This window comes from Typopeltis vanoorti, chromosome 6 (assembly GCF_054136105.1).
Source record: "Typopeltis vanoorti isolate ZY-2024b chromosome 6, IOZ_Tvanoo_1.0, whole genome shotgun sequence".
In the NCBI taxonomy this organism is placed as follows: Eukaryota; Metazoa; Arthropoda; class Arachnida; order Uropygi; family Thelyphonidae; genus Typopeltis; species Typopeltis vanoorti.
The window spans coordinates 70,877,098-70,902,089 of NC_143554.1; the positions used below are offsets into that span (position 1 = coordinate 70,877,098).

The 24,992-nt window shown below is 36.0% G+C and overlaps 1 protein-coding gene across 3 annotated transcripts in view; it reads right to left on the reverse strand.

The window, feature by feature from the left end:
* Positions 1 to 24,992, reverse strand: part of LOC150105526 (cilia- and flagella- associated protein 210-like) — a 199,299-nt gene that overhangs the window by 122,195 nt on the left and 52,112 nt on the right. For all 3 annotated transcript variants that reach the window (XM_090394239.1, XM_090394238.1, XM_090394237.1), the window contains exons 4-5: positions 24,453 to 24,626; positions 2,091 to 2,296 (exon numbers count right to left, since the gene is read on the reverse strand). In XM_090394239.1, coding sequence (XP_090250365.1) covers positions 2,091 to 2,296; positions 24,453 to 24,626 — 380 coding nt within the window. The remainder of the gene's footprint in view (positions 1 to 2,090; positions 2,297 to 24,452; positions 24,627 to 24,992) is intronic.

Genomic DNA, 24,992 nt, shown 5'->3' on the forward strand with positions numbered 1-24,992 from the left:
TTAAGAGAAAAAGAGTGAACAGCAGTATACCTCAGAATTCTGTATTGGATCATTGTTGTTTAATCTATATATTAATGTTTAAATTTTGTACATTTTGGACTTAGTATATGGCAAGCAGCATCATATTAATGAGAATATGCTGCAAGTAATCAGTGAAGTTAGAGATATAGAGTTATAACTGTAGAATTAATGCCAAAGAAAACAAAAGAAGAAAAAAAGGAAGTTATTCTTCTCCTCTACAAAGCTTTCAGAAGATCTAGCATATTATATTATACTATACCATGCTTTCCGAAATGGATTTCAATTAGATGGGAGAAGAGTTAAAAAGATCCAGCAATGGGAAACCAAGATATTAACTAGTCTATAGAATGGCACATATGAGGACAGATTAAAGGAAGTAGTCTTCAAATTTTAAAAAATAGATGGAGGAGAGGATATAAAATATGAAACATAACATATAAATGAGGTAGAGCCTTTCATTCCCAGAAGCTGAATAAGGGTGTGGTTAGAAAGCCTAAGAAGTCCAGATTCTTTTCATGATATATGGTGAGTGTGAGGAATGTACTATTATTAATGTTGTGAGTGCATCTTTGGTTAATGTATTGAAAGAAAGAATTTTTTTATTTATTTTTATTTCGTATGGTGATTCAATGGCCACGAGCCCCTTTTATGGGGGGGGGGGTATGGCACCACCTCAATTCCCCCTATTTTTATCCAGGCTCGGGACTGGCATAGCTAACAATTCAGACCTATGGCTGGAGGGATTGTTTTAGGTATTCCCGACTGTATCAGTGTGTGTTCACGGGGCTAGTTTGCCTGTTTTGCAGTATGAAAAACTCGGGCTAAACTGGGGAGAAAAACCCTGTTGTCCATGCCCAAGACCAGCTAACTGTGGGCAAAGAAAGAATGACAAGTATTTAGACATAAGTAGCTAAGAGTCATTCTCCGATGAGTCCTTGAACTGCCTGAAGCAACTATAATAATAATAATAATAATGTGATAATTTGTATATGTTCATGAGGTTTCTGTCTCTTACTTATACAACTAAACTTAAATCATCATTCTTGCTCATAATTGTTCTATTCTGCTGCTCTTTGATATCTATCCATCTACTAAACTTATATCCAAATCACCAAAGTCGTATCAATCTCATTTGTTCTAATTTGCATAGCAGCAATCCATTGGTACTGCCAAAAGCCTCTTAAAAATCTTATAGTATCATTATATAGACACAGTCTGATAGTACTTCCTTCAAATGCTCCTTGACCATCTCCCATGCACTGCTAACATCCTTCCCTTATAAATTCTTATGCCAAAGTACAGCTCCATGTTTTATCCACTTTATTTAACTAAGCTGGCACTCTATTATAAGAGCAGGTCATGCAGGCCTGTTCAGCTAATTTTTTCTGATACTCTGATTTTGCCTTCCTTATTATGCTGGTCACTTTTTTTTTTTTGCCTGGGCCTTCAATTGCTCATGAGCTTGCTGATTGGCTTTTCCTTATATACCCTGCACAACATTTTTTTTTCAGTCATGCTTAATGATACTACTCATTCATCCTGCCTGATTTATCCTCCTGAAATTAGGTATACAGTCTGATAGTACTTCCTTCATATATTCATTTACCATCTCCCATGCACTCTTAACATCCTTTTCTTACAGATTCTTATGCCAAAGACACTACTTCAAGCCTTCTTCTAGCTTTGTCATAATCACCCGTAGTTTTACCTATATCCCTTCTTAACTGAAAATTCTATGTTTGCAACTTCCCAAGTCAAGGCACGTGATTACTCTCTTCTCTGCAGTTAGAGGCAATGTGCAAATGTGCTTGGTTATGGAATATATTATTGGCATGCACTTTTAAATGTTGAAGGAATGTAAGCCGATGGAGTAAACAGGAATAGATTGTTCCAAAAAATCAAAGTGATAGGTTGCAATAGAGAAGAGAAGAAGTGATACAATTTGGACCCCAATGTGTATGGATGGTGCTGCTTATGTTTCTACTGATGCTAGCTATTCACAATTCACTAGTCAAGCTTATCAAGTTTATTAACTATTAATTGTTAAATTTTAACTATATAAAACTTACTGTTTTTTTAAAGTGGATGCAACAAACTTTTTCATTTTCTCTTTTCTCTCTTTCTCCTGTCTTAGTTGAATTTTGTGATTTTCTACATCTCTAATAATACACCTTGCATATTCCTCTTCTCTATCAGCAAATATTTTCTTGGAATTTTTATTAAACTCTATCTGCTCATCTCGTCCCTTGAGAGCTTCACTAAGAGCAAGTGCTCCCTTAAAAAAATTTATATTCCAAATGAATCATAATAAAGTATTCGTTTATATTTTTTTTCAAATTATCAGTGTTTATTTTCCTTAATAATCTTCCAATGATTCATCAAGAAAATAATGAAAAAGAAAGAGAAAAACAAAAAACAATGTACTAAAAAAGATCACTGCCAGTACCAAAGAAATGGAGCAACATTTGGAAGGAACTTTCTCTCCATCACAGGATGAGATGAAATTTCTAATGTAACAAATTATTCCATTTATTACATGTTCCATGTACCTTCAAATTTTATCCTGCTCAAACTACCATGACACATTCAAACAATTCCAACAAACAGACTGCATTTAATATTTATTTATTATATAAGTAAATTCTGTTAACTGTCTACATGTCAGAAAATAATAATAAGGAAAAAATATGATCTTCCTAAGCTGTTCATCAATTTTAAAATACAGTTGATTCCAATACTAATAATGTCTATTCCATCTTTAGTCTTCAAAAACCAATCTAATATATTTGCGCACAAAATATATTAGAGTTACTATATTCGCTAATGCACAGACAGATAAATCTTATAGTCTTATAGATATAAGGAGGATAGACTATCATTATTGATAATTTCAATTATGAAGATATACTGGAAGGTAGAGAAAACATGCAAAATAAGAAAAATGAATTTAGAGAACTACTCAAGGATAACACTGTTAGCAGCATGTTACGAGAGGGAATTGTGGTACAAGAATATTGGATCTACAGCATCTCAGAATCCATCTATAAACAAGTTGACCATTATGCCCCAGTTGGTGTGTGATCATAATGCAGTTTTAACTTAGGAAGTGATAACAACGTAGGAAACAGGACTAAGAAAGGACAGTAAGTGAAGGGAAAGAATAATCACAGTGAATGCAGATAGTAGAAAGTGTCAAATATACAAGAAATATGCTAAGTTGTTATCATTTAAATAAGGCATATATTTCAGGAAGAACCATTAGTTCTCTGGATGCAGAGGGGAGAAGTGAATGAAAGAACAGAGGTAGACGAGTTAGAAGTATTAAAGCTGTTAAAAGTGCTTGATTCAAATATGGCAGTTGGAATGGAAGATATTTGCATAGGTGATGAAGGAATATGCAAAGCATTTAGCAATGCCACTGACCTAGTTGTTCAACTTGAGTTTCAGCACATGCAAGATTCATAATGAGTGGAAGGAGAGTAAGATAATTCCATTACAAGGTAAAAGTAAGATTGATTCAGAAATTACTGACCAATTAGTATCTCAGGTGTGGTCATTAAAAAGGCTGGTTAGCGAATACATTCAGAGGAGGGTGGACAACACAGAGACCTGCTATAGAGACCACAAGCATGGCTTTGTTAAATGTGGGCCTTGCTTTAGCAATCTGTTCATGTTCTATAACAGAGTTAAAGCATAGCTGAATATGGGGAATAGATATACCATGATACTTTTGGATTTTGCCAAGGTATTTAACAGGATTGGATTCCACACTGGAGGTTATTATACTCAATGGAATGGGAATACAAAATAAACTTGTGACATGGATTGGAGAGTGGCAGACTGAGAGTAATATATGGTGGTGCTGAGTCTATGAGAAGTAGGAGAGTGAGTTTGTGACTAAAGTGACCAGTGGTGCACTAGATGGTTCTGTACTTGTCAGTGCTGTTTAACATGTACATTAAGGATACTGGGGAGGATTTTAGTGATATTCAGTTGTTTGCTGATGATGTTAAGTAGGGGAGAGTGATAAAGAATGTAAAAGAAAAATCCCTGCTGTCAGATTAGTTATATAGGCAAAGTACAATGAATATCAGTTCAATGTTATTGTTGCCAAGTGTAAAATTATGCACTTTGAATAAAGACCATTATGAGCCGGATATTATTATTATGGGCTACTCTATAGAATTCTTAGACTCATCAAAGGAAGCCATAAACATCATACCATATTCAATATTCATACAGTATCTATCATACTTTGATTTAAACTCATTCACAGTCATCAGACTCTGGCAACCTATTCTACTCATATACCACTCTCCAAGAAAAAAATCTAGTTCTGAAATCCCTGCTAACTTCACTCTGGATCAGTTTCCATAGATTCCCTAGTTCTCTCACAATCAGACCTGTTCTAAAAAATTTCCTCTGTATTAATCTTGTAAAAAAAAAAAACCTGAGTAATTCATGTCTCAATCATATCACCTTGTTCAACCACTTTCTGTAACCCACAAATCTTTAACCAGTCCTCATAAGGTTCACTTCTGAACCATTTGCACCATTGGTAAACAACTGAATACTTCCTCTCAGGTCCTTTCCTATATTGTTAATATACAAATTAAATAGTAGCAGTCCAAAAAGAGCCCTGTGGCACATCACTAGTCACAGGCCTTCTAACTGAATAAACTACTCTCTGATATCTCTCTATCAACCATCCCCCTTATCCTTATTCACCAACTTTATATCCCATCCTAATGCACTGCCTGCAATTTACTAATTAGAATTCCATGTGGTATCCTGTCAAAAGCTTTTGCAAAGTCCACTGATATCACTATAACCCATTTCTGATATGCTAAGTGGCCAGTAATTTACTACATCAGTCTTGGAGCCTCCTTTATGCAATGGAACTATTTCCCCCCTCCCCTCCCCCAGGACTAACCTAGAGCCAACACTTAGATTAAACAATGTGGTCAAAGGCACTGCCAATTCCCTGGCACCTTCTCATAAAATTCAAGCTAGTATATCATCTAATCCCATAGCTTTATCCACATTAAAGTTCCATAATATACTATGCACCTCCACTTCATTTACCACAGTTTCCATATAGGCCATTGCATCTCCTGTTACTGCGATATCTCCACCTGCATTATACACTCTTGCAAAGTGTTCACTTAGTAATTCTCTTATTTTGCCTGAGTCAGTGACCTCCCTACCATCAGTGTTCATTAAAATCATTCTGCTATGAGCATTCTTCCTTTTACTTGCAACATACCAAAAGAACACTTTGGCCTATGCTGCTAATTTCTTTTCATACGGGATTTAGCCAACCAAATTGTATTCTTATTGGTTAAATCAATAAGATGGGATCTAAATAGCAGAGTAGGAAATGATTGTGAGACATACAAAAATATTTTGGGAAAATTTGGAGAAAAGAGCAAAGCTAATAATAATGGCAAATATCTGTTGGATTTCTGCTCAGGACATGGACTGGTTATTACTAACACCATGTTCCAACATAAAAATGTGCACAAATTCACATGGAGAGAAGAGGCTAGGAATAAGAAAAGTCTCATTGACTATGTTATTGTTGATAGTGATGTTTTCTCCCTGGTGCAGGACACCAGAGTGTACAGAGGATTTGAAATTGGAAGTGATCACTATTTAGTCTTGAGCAGTATAAAATTGAATTTCATATTGAAAAGAATAACATGTAAGAAAGTTTTAAAGCGAATAAAAGTTGAGCAGCTCTCAGATGTGAGCTGTAGACTAAAATACACAAAGATTATTGAAGAAAAAATGAAAGAGTTTGAGAACAGGAATCAAACCTTGGAGATTCAGTGGCAAACTCTGAAGAAAACATTGATTGATTCTGCCAGAGAGGCATGTGGTGAGGTTGTCTGTAAGGATAAAAAAATCAGAACTCCCTGGTGGACTCAGGAAGTTAAAGAGGCAGTGAAGGAAAAGAAGAAAGCATACCAAAAGTTCCTGTCAAATAAGTCAGCTTGTGCTCTTAGAGAATATAGAGACAAATGCAAGAATGCTAAGCACTGTGTAAAACTAGCTAAACAAAAGTCATGGGAGGACTTTGGCAAGAATATAGAAAATAAATATCAAGAAGGTGGCAAAATATTCTGGAGGGTGTTGAAGAAGCTTAAGAATGGAGGAAAGAGTGCTATAAAAGGAATTAGAGATGATAAAGGTGACATGAAAATGGGAGAAAAAGATATCCTTGAAGTATGGAGTAATTACTTTGAAAAACTGCTAAATGAAACAAGCAGTGATGACAGCACAGTGGTAAAAAACACTGACCAGGCATGCAGTCAGGAATACATATCCATACTTGAAGTAGAAAAAGCCATCAAAAGCTTAAAATGTGGAAAGGCAGCAGGAGTAGATGATATTCGACCAGAAATGCTGAAGTATGGTGGTATGAGAGTCTTACAGTGGCTGCACTGCATAGTTCAGAAAGCCTGGACAGAGGGACGAATTCCCGATGATTGGAGTAGAGCTCTCATAGTACCCATATATAAAAATGAAATAAAACTGCATGTGAGAATTACAGAGGTATTTCCCTACTGAGTGTTCCTGGCAAGATCTATGCAAGTATACTTGAGAAACGGTTGAGAAGAATTGTGGAAGAAAAGCTTGGTGAAGAACAAGCTGGATTCAGGCCAAATAGAGGCTGTCAGGATCAGATCTTCACTTTACGACAAATAGTCGAGAAAGCATGGGAATATAACAAAGATCTGTATTTAAGTTTTGTCGATCTGGAAAAGGCATATGACAAGGTGCCAAGAGAGAAGCTATTCAATACGCTGCAGTTATATGGTGTCAATGGGGCATTATATCAAGCAATACTTAGTCTTTATTTGAGTTGTAAGTCAGCAGTTAGAATTGAAGGAAGTACAGGAAGATGGTTTAATGTTAAATCTGGTGTGAGACAAGGATGTACATTATCCCCTCTGTTATTCATAATCTATATGGATCACATTATGAAGGAAAGTGGTATTAAACATGATATCAAAATTGGAGATGTTAATGTCAGCTCTTTGCTTTATGCAGATGATATTATACTTCTAAATAAATCCGCTACAAGTCTGCAAGATTCTCTGACTAAACTGAATAGCTGTTGTAATAGATATGGTATGAAGGTCAGCAATAAAAAGACAAAGACAATGAAAATTGCAGAATCATTGAAAATGTCAACTGTGTTGTGAATGGAGAACCTGTGGAACAAGTAAAACATTTCAGCTATTTAGGCACGATTTTTACTGAAGATGGTAAATTAAATATAGAAATAGACAACAGAATCAGCAAAGCTGGTATGGTGGGAAGTCAATTGAATAAATTCATATGGAATAAGAGAGAAATTAGTCGAAACACTAAATTAGCTGTATACAAGACAGTGTTCAAACCAGTTTTAACTTATGGATCTGAGAGCTGGGTCAGAAGTAAAACACTTGACCAAAGACTAGAGACCGCAGATATGAGAGTCCTGAGAAAGATTATAGGCGTGAACAGATGGCATCAATGGCAATATCATATTAAAAACGAGGATATTAGGAAAGAACTTGACATTGTCAGCATCCAGGAATGCGTTAGCAGAGCTAATCTCAGGTGGTATGGTCACTTAAACAGAATGGGCGAGGAAAGATTAGCAAAACAAGTGTTCTTTGCCAGGTTGGCAGCAAAACGACCCAGAGGAAGACCAAGATATAGATGGATTGATACGGTACAAAGTGCTTTAGACGATAGAAATATAAGATCTGATAATGTTGGAGTGTTGACAAGTAACAGACTGATTTGGAGGAAAATTGTAGATAGGAAGTTAGTAATGATGTAATTTTTTTTTCATGTAGTACTATCATATCCTGTACACCCCTTGAGGGTACATGGCAGGAATTTGATGATGATGATGACTCTGCTTTTGCCTTTCTTACACACTGATTACCCTTCTGGCCTGTGCTTTGTAATGCTCATGCTAGATGGTCACTATTATCCTTGAATTCCCTCCACAATTTTCTTTTTCTTTTTTTTTTGTAGCTCCAATTTAATGATGGTGTTCATCCATTTAACTCCCATTTGATTTATTCTCCTGACTCTAGATATGCAGTCTGCTATTACATCCCTCAAACATCACTTGACCACTTCCCATGCACTATCGACATCAAGTCCTTGCAGTTTCACATGCCATGGCACTGATCCAAGCAATCTCTTAAGTGTCATACTTACCAGCCCTGTAATTCCACATATACCCCCTCCCTCTTAACTGAAAATTCCATACATTTAGCCATCTCCCAAGTCAACACCATATGATTACTCTCACCAATTGGTTGCAATGTGGTTATGGAGAAATTCTCTGGTGCAATTACTAGATCTAGCACTCGCAAACCCCCCCAGTACATTCCATCACATGTTGCCCCAGGTAATTATTCCTTGGAAACTGATAAATTCCATTTTCTACCTCCTATGTGTCCTTTCCTCCTTCCAATCTATGTTACCATATTTGGTCACCCATAATAATTACTAGCCCCTCAACACATTGAGCTTATTTGTTGATGCATACTATCCCCACATCCTTTACATCACCTGGTCCATAGATGCTTGGTTTGGTTTATAGTTTATTTGGCACAAAAACTACAAAGGTCATACTGTGCCATACTAAGGTTACAACTATACATAAGCAGTTAAAGAAAATTGTAAATAATATGCCTGTACAAAAATTAGGTTCCACAGAGCAGCATCTACATAGAAACAGAATTGCTGCAGAGGGCACAGCAACACACAAGGTTAAAGGTTATAGTAGTACAAAAATTGTCAACAATACAAGTTAAATAAACAAAATGCATGTACAAACCAAGGAATGCAGTATCTGCATATAGTTATAATTTTAACAGATGTTTTTACAGCCATACATAAATAGGCAAAAAGGGATTATTATACAGCATGCATGCATAAAAAAAAAATTGGCAATGTAGTATCTACATATAAACAGAATTGCTGCAGCATTTAAGGCAGTACATAATTAGACAACAATATAAGTTAATAAACAAAATGCATGTACAACATCAAGCCAAGGAATGCAGTATCTACATATAAGATTACTACATTAAGATTACAACAAATATTATTACAGTAATACATAGAGTTAAAGAGGAATTATTATACAATATGTATGCATAAAAATTAAGTTTAGCAGTGTGGTATTTACATATTAACAAAATTACAACAAGGCTACAGAAATACATTATTGGTCAGAAATTAACCTAATGAATAACACATACATTAGTACTCAACTCCTGCATATACATCATAAAACATTACATATTTTGTAATATATATATATACAAACAAAAGTTAAGTTAATTAATTTGTAGGTGATATCTGGTTGGAGATATCAATGTCAAGAAACACAGTAGTATAGCAAACGCAAGTACTAGTTCATGAGCCATCAGTATAGATGAGCAAGAAATCAGAATGGGCTGCACTGTGTGTGTGCATTAAATGATTGCAGGTAGACAGATGATGGAGTATGAGACTTCTGTAGTTGACAAAATGAGAGGCTGTAGGATGAAGTGCAAACCTGCCATGGAGGGATGCTGATATGTTTGACGTATGCAAGCTGTTGTCAACATTCAGGCTAACAGATTACCAAAAAGACATATGGCAGTCTGATGTGTGTGATATTGAGCTTCCCAATGCAGAGAAAAGAGACTAATACATGTAGAATGCTCTAGAAGAGACTATTTTTAGGACACAATTAAGAGACAACTGTTTCCATCTAAGCGATACAGCTAATTCATTTGCTTCAACATAAAGACTTTGAGTAGGCAATATGCAAATGACATCAGTAGCTATCTGTATATCCTAACGATGGATAGGATCCAACCATCACAGGCTATTCTGCCTTATAGAACCAGACATGAGATCCATAATACAGCTTTGAACATATAAGTGCACAATAAAAACAAAGCAATGAGGATAAATCTACATCTTATTCAGTGAAGGAGATTCAATGCTCTCTTGCACTTTTCTCTTAGCTGAGGAAAGTGTACAAAGAATGCAAGTTTTCTGCCAAAAAAGAGTCCAAAGAACTTGGCTTCTGTTGTGACTGGAATAGGTTTGCATCATTATTAACTAAGGATCTAGGGCATAGGTTCCCAAAGTGAGCGGTACCGCCCCCCAGTGGGCACTGAAGCCTTCTAGGGGAGGTCAGAAGCATTTGGGGGCATTCAGGCGGTCTAGGGGTCAGTGGCTCTTTATAGAAGAAATTAATAATATATATTTAAAAATTAATTATTTTTGTGATTTTGCGATTATATAATCATTTAAAATTTAAATACTGCATTTTAATTCATCTTATGCCTGTCTTACACGATCAATTTTTTTATCAATTTTCTATTTCGATTATTTAATCATTTGAAAATTTACCATGTCAGATAGAAATAGATGTCAATTTTCTATGTCAATGAGAAAATAGAGCATGTATATATTTATGTATAATAGGTTATGTTTACAGTAGCAAATATATTCGTTACATTTCATTTCAAAATATATATAAAATATATAAAACCACTTTTCTAGTTGATTTGTACAAAAATAAACCCAATTTTATATAATTTAATATTACGAGTAAAAATAATAATTGCAAGAAAGAAATAAAATCGTAAATTTTAGTTAGCCTAGTTAGTACTAACTTATATTGCTAACTAGAGAAAAAAACAAAGCAAATATTATTTGAAACTTATTATACTGTTTTCTGTGGTTATGTTTTGTAGGTTTGTTTTATATCTTGTGTAATTATTTTATTTATTAATTATTATTCATAATTATTCGGACAATGTCGTGGTCGGACGAACAAAATGCACTTTCATGCAAATTAAAAAATTTAACGTGTCATACAGGATATTTTAACTTCTATTTTTTATATACTTAAAAAGTTTATTCATTTTTTGCTATTGTAAAAATTGATCGTGCCATACAGGCTTTAGTCTATCCATGCAGCAGCGAGTCTTAACTAGCAGTATGTCGGTCAACTATTACGTAGGTAATTCACTCTCAGCATGTTTTTGACAGGAATATGGGCGCTTGCAGTGACTTGTTCAAAGCACGAGTACGATGGTATCGCAAACAAGTCAATGCATGCAAGTTGATTCGGGCTAGATTTCAAGTCTATAAATACCAGTGGTTTAGGAATAAGTTTCATTATTTTTTGTGTGCTTTACCAACAATCATCAGCCGACAGTGTGATAGATAAGTGGAGTCATACAAAGTATAAATTAAATCTTATATATTTTGTGAATTTTGCAAATTTTATTACTTCATTATGTCTGAATATAAGAAGAAATGTTGACAGTACAGTATTGAGTATTTGAAATATGGTTTTATTCAGTCTCCTACGAACCAATTATTACCCATGTGCCTGATTTGCCAAAAAGTGTTTTCAAATGAAGTAATGAAGCCTTCTAGGCTACAAGAGCATTTGAACTAAAATGCATGCGGGGGGGACGTTACAAATAAATGCAATGGAGGCATTACAAAATTTGTCTTGCAAAGTGGGCGGTGGTCCAAAAAAGTTTGGGAACCTATGATCTAGGTGAAGAATGTGCTTTCTCAACAAAAGTGTACAGAGACAATACAATTTTTTCTTTCAAAACCTGAATCTGAGCCCATAGAGAAACATGATCAATTGCTTGCTGAAGTTGTCTTTCAATTACTCTCATGTTACACAAGTGAGAGCAAATTGTGAAGACATCAACATATAGAGCATTGTCTACTGTGAGAAGAAGCTGTTCAGTGATTGAATTAACTTTGACAGCAAAAAGTGTCACACTTAAGACAGAGCCTTGGGGAACACCTGGTTTTCTTGATGATATGGCTGAGATAGCATACTTCCCACTCTGACTTGTAAAGTTCACCTGGACAGAAAGTTTTTAATAAATATAAGAAGGTGTCCTTTGAGACCTAGGTTATAGAGTCTTTTAATATGTCTTTTCCTTTAATGTCACACAGTGATCAGCATTCATTTTACATAAAGTATGGACTCTACAACCATGTTATAAATAATATTTGAATTTCCTGAAGTTTCGACCTTCATATTAAAGGTCATCATCTGGAGTATACACATATATACATATATATATACAGAGACAAGCTAAATTACATTTCACATAGTATGCTGAAGAGATAATGATTTGATCAACAGTTATTCTACTGGGCCTGACGTCTAGTGAAAATAAAATAAAATTACAATAAATAAATGAAATAAAATAAATTAACTACATCAAAGCTATATTGTATTTAAGACAACATCAGAGAAACATTCTTTCATATAGATAGTTTTGTTACAGTAAAAATTATGTTCTAATTTAACATGACAATTGTTATATTAGACTTAAGATTCTGGATTATCTACGGTCCTGTTTATATTTAACTCTTAGGGAGAAGGGTTAAGTGGTAGAATATGTGCTTTCCCATATGCTTGGGGTTTTTAGACCATCATTATTGTTTAAGATTAGGGTGATTGATAAGAATCTCACAGACTTCCTTAAATTTACGTTCAATACCATGTTTTGTAAACAACAGGTGCTTTTCCAGCCAAATTCTATGTAAAGTGTTCAGGGCATGATCAGAAAGCACCAGCTTGACCATATTTAATGTGTCGTTAATGTTCCTTTTTACTCATAGGAATTGTGCATCTGAAAAGGAACATAAACGACCCCCATTAAATACTGAGTACTCTGAATATCTGGATACTGGATACTGTTGGACTGAAATACCATCCAGTCCAACAGTAAAGCTGTTGGACTGGATGGTATTTCACCATGGGTTTTGAGAGAATGTGCTAAAGAACTGACAGCTCCGTTGACCTAACTGTTCAATAAAAGTCTGGCTGTGGGAAAGGTACCCAGGGAATGGAAGGAAGGTAAGACAGTGCCGCTGTAAAGGGCGGTAGCAGACTGGAAGTGTCTAATAATAGGCCTGTTTGTGTGTCATCAGTAGTTGTTAAGGGTCTTGGAGAAATTAGTGAGGGACTATATACAGCATTGGGCAGATGAGGGTAATGTTATCTGTGAGCATCAACATGGATTTGTTAAGGGGTGCTTTTGCTTTAGTAATATAATTGTAATAAAGTGACAAGAGCAGTTGATGAAGGAAAGGCATATACTGCCATTTTTTTGGATTTTGCAAAGACGTTTGACAGGGTGCCACATGATAAGCTGATATTTATGTTGCAGCACATGGGTTTAAATGTTGGGTTAGTCAAATTGGATTCAGGATTGGCTGACTGATAGGTATCAGAGAGAGTTGTGTATGGGTGGAGCAATATCAAAGAAGCAGAAGGTTACAAGTGGGGTTCCACAGGGGCCTCAGTACTGGGACCTGTATTGTTCAACCTTTATATCAATGATATTGTCAATGGATTGCAAGGGGACATTCAGTTGTTTGTGGATGATGTGAAACTAGGAAGGGTTATCATTAATAGTGCAGATGTGGCAGCCCTGCAAGAGAATTTGAATAAACTAGACAGATGGGCAAATGAATGGGGGGAGATATCATTTCAATGCAGCAAAATGTAAAGTCTTGAGGTTTGGGATCCATCGATGGGAGGAGCTGTACTGGAGGAGGTAGGGGAAACACGAGATCTGGGGGTGATGAGATTGATAGAAAACTGAAATTCAGAGAGCATATTGCAAAGGTGGTGAGGGTAGCTCAGAGGTTTGCTGCAATACTGAGAAGGACGCTGACCTGCAGAGATAAAAGAGTTATCATTCCATTGTATAAGACCCTGATCAGACCATTGTTCTCAGATTTGGTCCCCAGGATTTGAAAGCGATAAATTGACTGTGGAAAGGGTACAGAGGCAGATAATAAAGATGGTCTCAGGACTGTACAATATGAGTTATGAGGATCAACTGAGAGAATGTGGACTGCAGAGTTTGGTGGATAGAAGAAGAAGGAGAGGTGATATGATCGAGACTTTTAAATTGTTGAGAGGCAGTTACAGGGTAGACATTAGAGAGTTATTTCACTTGGTGGAACGGCGGGAAGGAGCGATGACAAGGGGCCATCCCTGGAAGTTACGAAAGGAAGTTGTACACAAGAGGGTGAGGAGTGGTTTCTTTGCATGGAGGGTGGTTTGAACCTTGGAATGCATTGCCTGAGAGAGTGTTTGGAGTGGGAATGGTCAATGGGTTCAAGGAGTGGTATGATAAACTTTGTGTTTCCATTAAAGCGACCTCCCACGATGAGTCTTTTGACTCCATGGAGGCCTGGATAATAATAATAATTAAATATATAGGGGAAACAGGACACACGATTCCTATCAGAAAAAAGGAACGTAAACGACACATTAAATATAATAACTATGTTCAAGCTGGTCTTTCTGATCATGCCCTGAGCACTTTACATAGAATTGACTGAAAAAGCACCTGTTGTTTACATCACACCAAAACATGGTATGAACGTAAATTTAAGGAAGTCTGTGAGATTCTTATCAATACCCTAATCTTAACAATAATGATGGTCTAAAAATCCCAAGCATATGGAAAGCACATATTCTACCCATTTAACCTTTCTCCCTAAGAGTTAACTATAAACAGGACTGTAGATAATCCAGAATCTTAAATCTAATATAACAATTGTCATGTTAAATTAGGACATAATTTTTACTGTAACAAAACTATCTATATGAAAGAATGTTTCTCTGATGTTGTCTTAAATACAATATAGCTTTGATGTAGTTAATTTATTTTATTTCATTTATTTATTGTAATTTTATTTTATTTTCACTAGAGGTCAGGCCAGTAGAATCAAATCTAATCAAACCTGTTGATCAAATCATTCTCTCTCCAGCACACTATGTGAAATGTAATTTAGCTGGTCTCTGTATATATGTGTGTATACTCCAGATAATGACCTTAATATGAAAGTCGAAACTTCAGGAAATTCAAATAATTATTTATAACATGGTTGTAGAGTCCATAATTTGTGTAAAATTAGTCTTTTAATATGCCTTATATCTCTAGGCTGTGTCATAAGCTTTTTTCATGTCAATGAAAACTGAAACCAAATATTCTTGTTTCAGAAATGCATCTCTTATACAAGTTTCTAAATGAACCAAATGGTCTAAAGTTGAACGATGTCTATGGAAGCCATATGGTGTATTGGAGAGAAGATCACTGCTTTCTAAATACCAGAGAAGTCTAGCATTAAACATTTTCTCTTAACACCTTACAAAGACAGCTTGTCAGAGGAACAAGTCAATAATTATTTGCTTGTGCTGGATCCTTTCCTAGTTTTGGGATAGCAATGACAACTGACTTCTATCAAGAATCCTGAAACTCTTCCTCTACAATTATTCTATTGTATATTAAGAGAAGGAAATCCATAGAAGATGATAGTAAATGTTTTATCATTTCATAACGGATGTCATCAGGCATTACTGCACTAATGAGACAGTAAAAGAGCTATTTTTAGTTCTTACTTAACAAATGGCTGATTGTATTGCTCAAGACCATTGGTATAAAAATTTAGCCTTTGTTTCCTATTACTGCTATTTCAATATTAAAAATTCATGAGGATATGAAGCTGTTGATGAGATTCTGGCAAAATTTTCTCCCAAAGTGTCTGCAATAGTTTTGGTTAAGCAATAGCTTAACATCTCCATTAAGGTCTAAGGTAGACAAACAGTGTGTTCTATATCTAACTTTCATTTTACGGATTTTATCCCATACAATTTTGCACGTCATTTGATTAACTGATGAAGTAAATTGGATCCAAGATGGTTTTTGACTCTGATGTCTCATATAACATGCTTTGGCCCAAGCATGCTTAAAAGCCATTAAGTTTGATGTGGTGGGGTATCTACAAAATATACCCTATGACTCTGTGTTGATCTTTTTATGATTGACTGACAGCAAGGCTTTAGATATGAGTGGAAATCAAGATAATGTTCTTGGAAATGGAGGCTGTTGCTGCCTGGACAATTCAATCTGTTACATGCTTTACTGCTTCATGATGGATTTTTTACTTTACTACTTCATGATGAATGTTTTTACTTTACTGCTTCATAATGGATTTTTTACTTTACTACTTCATGATGAATGTTTTTACTTTACTACTTCATGATGAATGTTTTTACTTTACTACTTCATTGATAGGTGTTTGCCTGATGGTATCAGCATTAAATTTTGCAAGAAGGGAAAAGTGTTCCAGTCAGCCTGGTCCATTTTCTATATGGGCATCCATGTAGGAGAACATGGTTCCTATGAAGACATTGTGCAAAGAACAAAAAAGTGATCACTTCCATATATGTTCTCTTTGACATCCCATGTGAACAGTGGAAAAATGGAATGGGAGCAGATTGTAAGATTGATTCTAGAATATGAGCAGGTAGGCATGTGGAAGAAAGTATTGAAGAAAGTATCTATTATTCAAAAGGGAAAGGCCATTATTGTCAAGAATTCTTCCAATGATTCGACCTCATCTATTTGTGTTGGCACTACCCCACAGAGTATTGTGACCATTAAAGTCACCCATAAGAACTATGGGTTAAGAAATTTGCAAGATAAGATTATCAAGATAGATTTCATTTATCTCAACACTCAGTGGTAAATAAATTGAACAGATTGTAATAAGAAATCCCAAGGACAGGCAAATCATTGCTGCTTCCAGAGCAGTATTAAGTTGGACATGATGGAAAGGAGTATGACTGCCCACTAGAATAGATACTCATAAGCAGGATGATCTCCAGTTCTCTCCTTGCATACAACAGAGAATTTCCTTAAGGTGGGCTCCTCATTGGTTCTTAAGAATGTTTCTTGTAGACAAAAACAGAAAGGTTTGTGTTTCTGTAACAAAATATTGATATCATCGAAATTCTGACGAAACCCACAACAGTTCCATTATAAAAATTTTCCTATTGTTTTGGATTTATAGACTTGTCTAGTTTTTGGGAGGTTTGGAGACTTACCTTTGTTTGGTTTATATTCATCAATTGTTTTTGGGAAGTATGGACAGCCAGTGTCCTTCTCTTCCTTTGGTGAAATATTCAATGCATCCCATCTGTCAGTCAGTTTAATTTACTTTCAGTGGATAATGAAGTATCCATTATTTCTGTGGAGGGTGTCTTGTTGTTTATCTTTGAGTGATATCTTTGCCATAACTTTTTGACAAGTGGGTTCTCATCAAATGGAACCATTTCTGGAGTTTTCTCTGGAGTAAGACCATAGGGGTAATGCGATTGATGCACTCAACAGAGAAGTACTCACAATCATAAAGTTCAGGTGTGGTGAAATTATCAGATGGTGAAATAGACATACAAGTTTAAGTTGCTGTTGACATTTTCTTAATTGTTACCTTCTCAGCATAAGAGGGTCTCAGAGCAGGTGTGATCAGGCTTTCTTTCTGCAACCTGATATAATATGTTTTGTTTTGTTTTAATTATTTGTATTTCTTTTTCATCTTTCCACTTCTGACATGCAAGAGAGTAAACTGGATGATCTGCCTGATAGTTGACACATTTAGCTGTTTTTGCAGAGCAAGATTTGTTATCATGCTCTTTACTACCACATCTGGCACAGATGGCAGAGCCACAAGAGTTATTTTTGACATGCCCGTATTTCTGACATTTAAAGCATCTTAGTGAATTAGGAATGTACAGTCTAACAGGACAGTTGAGATACCCTGATGTTCCTGGTTGGAACCAGGCGAACATCTCTATGTATCAGGAAGTGTCTCACACCCTGATCTTTAAGCTCTGAACATATCTCCTCATCTGAACATCAAGATCTCATTCTGATATCACTCCTCTACAAGAATGGAGTGATTTATGAGGTGTTACTGTGATTGGTATTTCACCCATTGATGTTCTCCCAGTAGTTTCTCGGAATGTTACTGACATGATGTTTCCATGAGGATATCACCAGAACGTAATTTCTGAACAGTTTTGGGAGGTCCTGCCAGTTCTTCTAAACCCTTTTGAATAAAGAAGGGCACCATTTTCTCTAATTGCCTTTCACCTGTTACAATGATTATCAGAAATACTTGTACATTTATATTAGTATCATATAGCTTTTGTTTATACTTCTGTTACCAAATGCTGTATCTACAGTATCAGTACTCAGTTGGGACTTTATTAGGCCCCTAAAACATTTAAGGATAATGAATTCATGCTCAATGCTTTTGGTTCAGGGCCAGAGCCCCCCCCCCCCCCACACACACACCCAACAACCATGGAGCCACGCAAGGATGCCCACTAACCTGAAAACAATAGCTGCGCTCAGGAGTAGAACACCAGGGCTATCAACTTAATACTTATACCAGCACAACAGCAAGCCTTGCATACCCAACCCTGGACCATGGCGTGAGAAACTTACTGCGACATCAGCAAGTGGGCTTGCCTGCCTGCAAGGCTCAACAGTGTTGCAGTTCCTGGATGATCCTTACGAGGTCATCCAGGACCACCCATCTTACTGAAGCAGAGGCCAAATTAGTGCAAGAATACCAGGATACCTCCTTTCTGGATGTCCACGGGTCGCACCGCATGGCAAACATAACAGCAAGAAGTTGGATCCCAGTGGAGGTTGTGGGCTGGAAGAAAGGATAGTAAAAAAAAAGACTCAGAAGAAGTAGAGCAAAGAATATGAGAAGAAAAGTAAAGAAAAAAGTGGAAGAATGAAAAGGGCCAGTACCATCACTAGGAGGGGCCCCACCACCAGGAACAGGTGCCCCACAGGAAGGGGTCTAGTATGTGAAGAAACTTTATCAGGACTTTTCAACTGAAAGTGAGTTAGCTGGTCTCATATACAGAAGTGGCAGGGTTTTTCATCTTGCAAAACTGAAAAACCAGCTAGAAGAACATACACAATTTACAGACATAACAGAATATGCTGATAGAATTAACTGTCACAGCATAAGCAATAATCTGGTTTCTAAAAAGCCAAATTAGTTGGCTGTGACCATTGAGTCTAACACAAAGGGAAGACAGAAAAGGATATTTTATCCTTACATTTTGATTTTAATCATCTTATTCCTACACATCATTTAATTCAAGTTCAGCTAAGAAAAGATTATATTAATTCCTCATGCTGCATTAGCATCTGAGAGCTTTTAAACCTACCCTTAATTGCAATGTGATCAATCTGGCTTCTGTTTTTACCATCAGGTAATATCCACATAATTTTACATATTACTTTACATTTAAATAAGCTTCCCCTGTCACAAGATTATTCATTTCACAAAAACAGTAAATCATCATTCTGATTTCTTTTGACTATATACTTCATTACTTACTGCTCTTTCTTCATTATTTCTTTTTAACTTTGGCAATTCATCAATTCATATTATCTAAACATCTTTCAGGAATTGTGGTCCACTTTCTTTTTAAACAGATCTAATTTTTTTCAAAATCTTTATCATTTGCTGGGTGCACATAAATTTATATGTTGGTTAATTTAATATATTTTGAATATAATCTAGCCATTATTATTCAATCGCTTAAAGGTTTTCAAATTCATCAAGCTTTTACTTGTCTCTTCATTCAATATAAATAAGTGTCAATTCTCTTTCAGAAGTTTTTCAGTAGATCCTGATGTACATGATGTTCATCTAAAGTTCTCTTTTCCAAAACCAGTCCACTCAGATCACCTATTTTCCTTAATAGCTTATGAACCTTAGTTTTCTGTGTATATGTGTTATTTATTTTCTTTTAAAGAACTGCAAGTAATATACTTACAGTTCAGTGTGCATTTTATTAATGCAGAATATCACAAATGTTCAGATAAAGGACATTATATACATTGCCTATTTTTATTTAATAAATATGAACCATATGAGATTTTAAATAAATCTAATGAAAATATCATTTGGCATTCTGAACAATCTATTTAATTTGAAAAGAGGGTGACACACTCATTGTGATGATTTTTGTAAAAGCCAGAGCTAAACGCTCCTCTATTCAGCTCTTTGGCAAGTTATTCCTTTTATGTAAGTTGACATGAACATCACCTCTTCAATATGGTTTGCTGAAACAAATTAAAAATAAGTGCCTCCATATACAAATTGCTACCCAAAAGCTCAGGGAATATGACCATAAAAAAATCTTACCCTGACTTGTAGTTTCCACCATCTCCTTCAAAGTATCCCCTTGGGCATGTACACAGCAATCTCAATGTGAGCTCCTCCTGCGATATTCTGCCTGGATCTCCTTGATCATGTCAAACCAATGCCCAGTTGAAATTTCATCTTGGCAAACAGGAAAAAAGTCAGGTGAACTGGGGGGGGAGATGAGAAATGACTGTCTCATGTTCAAAATGTTCGACAGAATGCAATGAATGATCCTGTAGGAGTCCTATGATCTGCAAGAATATCCTTGCACACTTTTGTGATGTTTTCTAGTATGTGTTTGTTGATAGTCATCCAGATCACTCATCATCGTTAACAGACATCCATCCATCCATGAAGCATCTGTATCACAAAAAAGTTTTGCTTTCGCTCATAGCATTACTACTAAATGCTTCCTTAAGTGTTCAGTGAGTTTCTGCAGTTTTTTTGAGATTGAAGCAAAATTTGATGCAGTTCTTTGCTCATTAAAACTGGCCATTTCAGTTGGAGAAGAATATCACCAAACCAATAAAACACGACATTACAAAAATGCATATAACTCAAGAATGCAGCCTGTCAAGCTTTCCTGCTGTTGGCATATTGATTCACAAAGGTTACTGCTTGGCCCTTATAGCAGCAGAAGGCAGTGCTGCAATCCATTAATGCACACTATTCTCCAGGGGTCTCATCTCCAGGGTCCCTGACTTCTGTTCCTCCTTTCTTCCCACATGCAGTGTGGGTGCTGGCTATGCTCAGCACACTGTTACTATTGAACTAAGAAGCCAATATCTCCTCCATTTGAGGATACAGCAGTAAAGTAATTTCTATAGTATGGCTGCCAGACAGTGCAAGGGACTGAAACTGATCATAATGCATCTGTTGGAGGCTTCCTGATCACTGGCAAATAATCCTGCTGCTGCTTATTCTGCTAGATCATGCCTGTAGGGAGCCCGAGTTAGGGGATGCTATCCAAGACAACATGGACTGAAAGTCTCGCAACTCCCTGTATGGGAGTCATGTGCACAAATCCCTCATCCTAGCTGCATGCCCCTCCCCATTAAATTTCCTGAATAAACAATTCTTACATGAAAGAGAGTCATACGAATATTAGCATTTTAACTGCAGACATAAAGAAATCTTCCATAAAAAGAATAAAAAAATCTGAAAAATACAATAAAAATTGTAAAAAATAATAAAAATATATCTCAAAATAACACCAAAATTTCTTCCAATAAAAAACATTTCCACATCCATTTCACCGGCATTCAAGGCATAAAAATCAAAACCTTATCTTTTCCTAACTGAACCCAAACTGTCCTCTCCATGACTCAACTATATCTTGCATGTTGCAAAAAGAAAGAGAGAGAGAGAGAGAGAGATGTCATTTCATCTCTCTCTCTCTCTCTCTTCATCGAAAAGTAAACATTCAAAGCTTTCCAGCTTTGAATGTTTGCTTTTTGATCTGCTCTGGCTCAAGATTTCCGTACCTTACTTATAGCCTTATGCTGCCCTTTTTTTGACTACTTACTGCTAAAAGTTGATTTCGTACAATCTGATTACCAATTGTAAGACTGTCTTCCTAGGAGACTTTAACATCCATAACACAAACTGACTCCCTTCACCAACTTCACAGGTCATGCTGGATGGAAAGCTGAATTATCTGCCATCAGCCATGATCTATCATATATTTAACCTATCAACCAGAATACAAGTAAATCCTTATTATTCTTCCAACACTCTGGACCTCTTCTTAACTAGTTCTGCCTCCAAATGCACTGTCAATGTCTAGTCTCCTTTTCTACAGATCATTCTCCTCCTGCCAGCCAACAATCTCAGCCTTGTACCATATGCACTACAACTGTGCCAACTGAGATGACCTCTGGAATTTTTATGTCTCTTTTTCATTCCTTTCATCTAAATGCCTGCAATGAACTAATAACTGAAATAATTCTCAATGGATTTGGAGAAACTCATGTGGTTGCTCTTAATATTTAAAAAGGCTTCGATCATGTGTGAAATCAATACCACCTGAACAAGTTACCATCTTATGGTCTCCCTTTTGCATTTTGTGATTGGATTGCCAGCTTCCTCACTGGTTATAGGCTGTAAGTCATGGCAGATGGCTTCCTCTCATCAGATTTCTTTATCAATGCTTGGGTATATCAGGGTTCTGTACTCTCAACTCACACTCTTCCTCCCTTATGTCAATGACCTTCTCTCTCTGACCTCAAATCCTATTCATAGTTTTGCTGATGACAGTACTCTCCATTTCTCTCCCTCATTTGAGAAACCTTGTAGTACTGAAATGACTGAAGGCCTCAAGGTCTTCCATAACTAGTGACTTAAATGCTGATCTACTTACCATTTCAAATGGGGGTAAAGACAACTTAATGAATTTCAATTATATGAAAACTGAGGCCTGTCTGACTTATTACATGCAAGAAAGATACTATAATAAGACAGGCCTGAGTTTTGATATAATTGAAATTCACTAAGTTGTCTTTACCCCCATTTGAGAATGGTAAGTAGATCAGTATTGAAAAAGAACACAAAAAACTTGGTGTTCTTTCTCTTTCAAAACATTACTTCTCTGCTCAACTTTTAACAATTTATGTCTTGGATCCAACCAACCTTAGAATATTGTTCTCACATTTGGTGTGGTGCACCCAAAACCTCCCTAAGAATTTTTAATGATATATAGAAGAGGGCAATCCACTTAACAGGTGATCCCTCTCTCTCACACAGACCCCCCCCCCCTTTGGTCACTTTCTCATGGGCACTCCGTTTCCACGCCTATGCCTTTTCAATGGACTTTCATGAACAGTGCTGGTCACTACCATTCACTTTCTTCTAATCATGTAAGAACCACAACAGCTAACTTGCAACACCAATTGTGTTGACAATTTTCAACACAATTCCAAATATATTTTGAACAAATTATGAACAAATTAAACTGCTGTTTAATTTGTTCATAAATGATATAGGAAATGATCTGAGAGGAACAGTTCATTTGTTTGCGGATGATGCGAAGTTGGGTAGGGCAATAGTGAATGCAGATGACGTCAAAATTTTGCAGGATGATTTGGATAGATTGGAGGTCTGGGCTAAGGAGAATGGATGTCAGTTTAATGTGGCAAAATGTAAGGTTATGCATTTTGGGGTGAAAAGATTGGCGGCAGTTTACTGCATTGGTGGAACCCTGCTCCAGGAAATTGATGAGGCACGAGATTTAGGAGTGTTGGTAGATAAGGAATTGAAATTTAGGGGACACATTGCAAAAGTGACCAAAACAGCTCATCAAATCACTTGGTTGCTGAAGAATACGTTGACAAGCAGAGACAAGCAGGTTATTGTTCCTCTCTATCGAGCCTTGATAAGACCCCATCTAGACTACTGTGCTCAGATTTGGTCACCTAGGTTTCTTCTTGATGGGGAGGAGGTGGAGAGGATCCAGAGGCGAGTGACCAAGATGATAGCAGGTCTGTGGAATGAACCGTATGAGAACAGGTTGAGGATTTGTGGGTTGCAAAAATTGGTTGATAGGCGGAGGAGGGGAGATATGATTGAGACATTCAAATTACTGAAGGGTTTCTATAAAATTAATTCAGAAGATATTTTTGAAAACAGGGCTGGTTGTGGGAGGACTAGGGGACATCCATGGAAACTGGGCAAAAGTGTGGTTAGTAAAGGTGTTAGAGCTGGGTTCTTTACTTTTAGAGTAGTGAATGAGTGGAATGCGCTCCCTGAGTCTGTGGTGGATGCTGTGACAGTGAATGAGCTTAAGGTGAGGTATGATAGATACTGTATGAATGTCGAATAGTTGTGATGAATATGATTTGGGCCTCCCTCGATGAGTCTAATGACTCCTGGAGTTGCCCGTAATAATAATAATAATAATGATATTGTCCAATTCCAAACATACTGAATGAACTTCTCATGATCTTCTTTCATTCCATCCACCTCTGCTCTTTAGAACAACCTCCCCATAGTGTTTTTTCCATTGAGTATAACCTCCAACTCTTTAAGAAACATATCAACAGACTACCTCTTCTTAATCACTTACCCACACGTGGTGGCACTGTTGTGTGATAGACCTTATAACCTTTCATGTTTGGAATCATTATTAAAAAAAAATTCTGTCACCATGAGAGAGAGAGAGAGTGCAGAAGTTCACAAACCATTACAACCTCAAATATGATTCTTAAAGTGTGTATGTAATCAGATAAACAGACTGAATTAATCATTTATATGTCAAGCATGCAGTAACATGATAATTAATGACAGTTCTTTTAAATAATGCTTGTTAAAAAAAAATAACTAGTTTAACTTACATGAAATTTTCTCACTCTGTCATTTTCAAAATATAACTTTTTTTTAGCCTGGCCAAGCACATACTTTCTCCTCTTTGTCTGATACTTTTCTTCTTTCATATCAATGTCAACTTTACGTTCTTCTTCTCTATGAGCTTTAATTGCTCTAGCTTCTAATCTCTCTTTCCGCAAACCCTGCAATAACATTGAAGTGTTAACTGTCTTAGAGCTGTAAAAGTAATATTCTGTAAATGCAATAAAATGTAATGTTATAAGCGATAATAAACATTATCTGGTTATGAGCAACAAAAATTAGTAAACAATCATCAAGTATACTGTTCATTTTTAGCAAAAAAATAAATCTTCCATTGACCAGCCATGAAAAGAGTAAACATAACTATACAATAATGTATGCATATGAACCAAATAAAGTAAAAATAAGAAAATAAAAAATAAAAAACTAATAATAATAAATATATACAGAGGTTAACAGAGTATGGGAATTTATTAGGATACATCATTTGAAATGGGTAATGTATAACTACACATAATGACCATTGA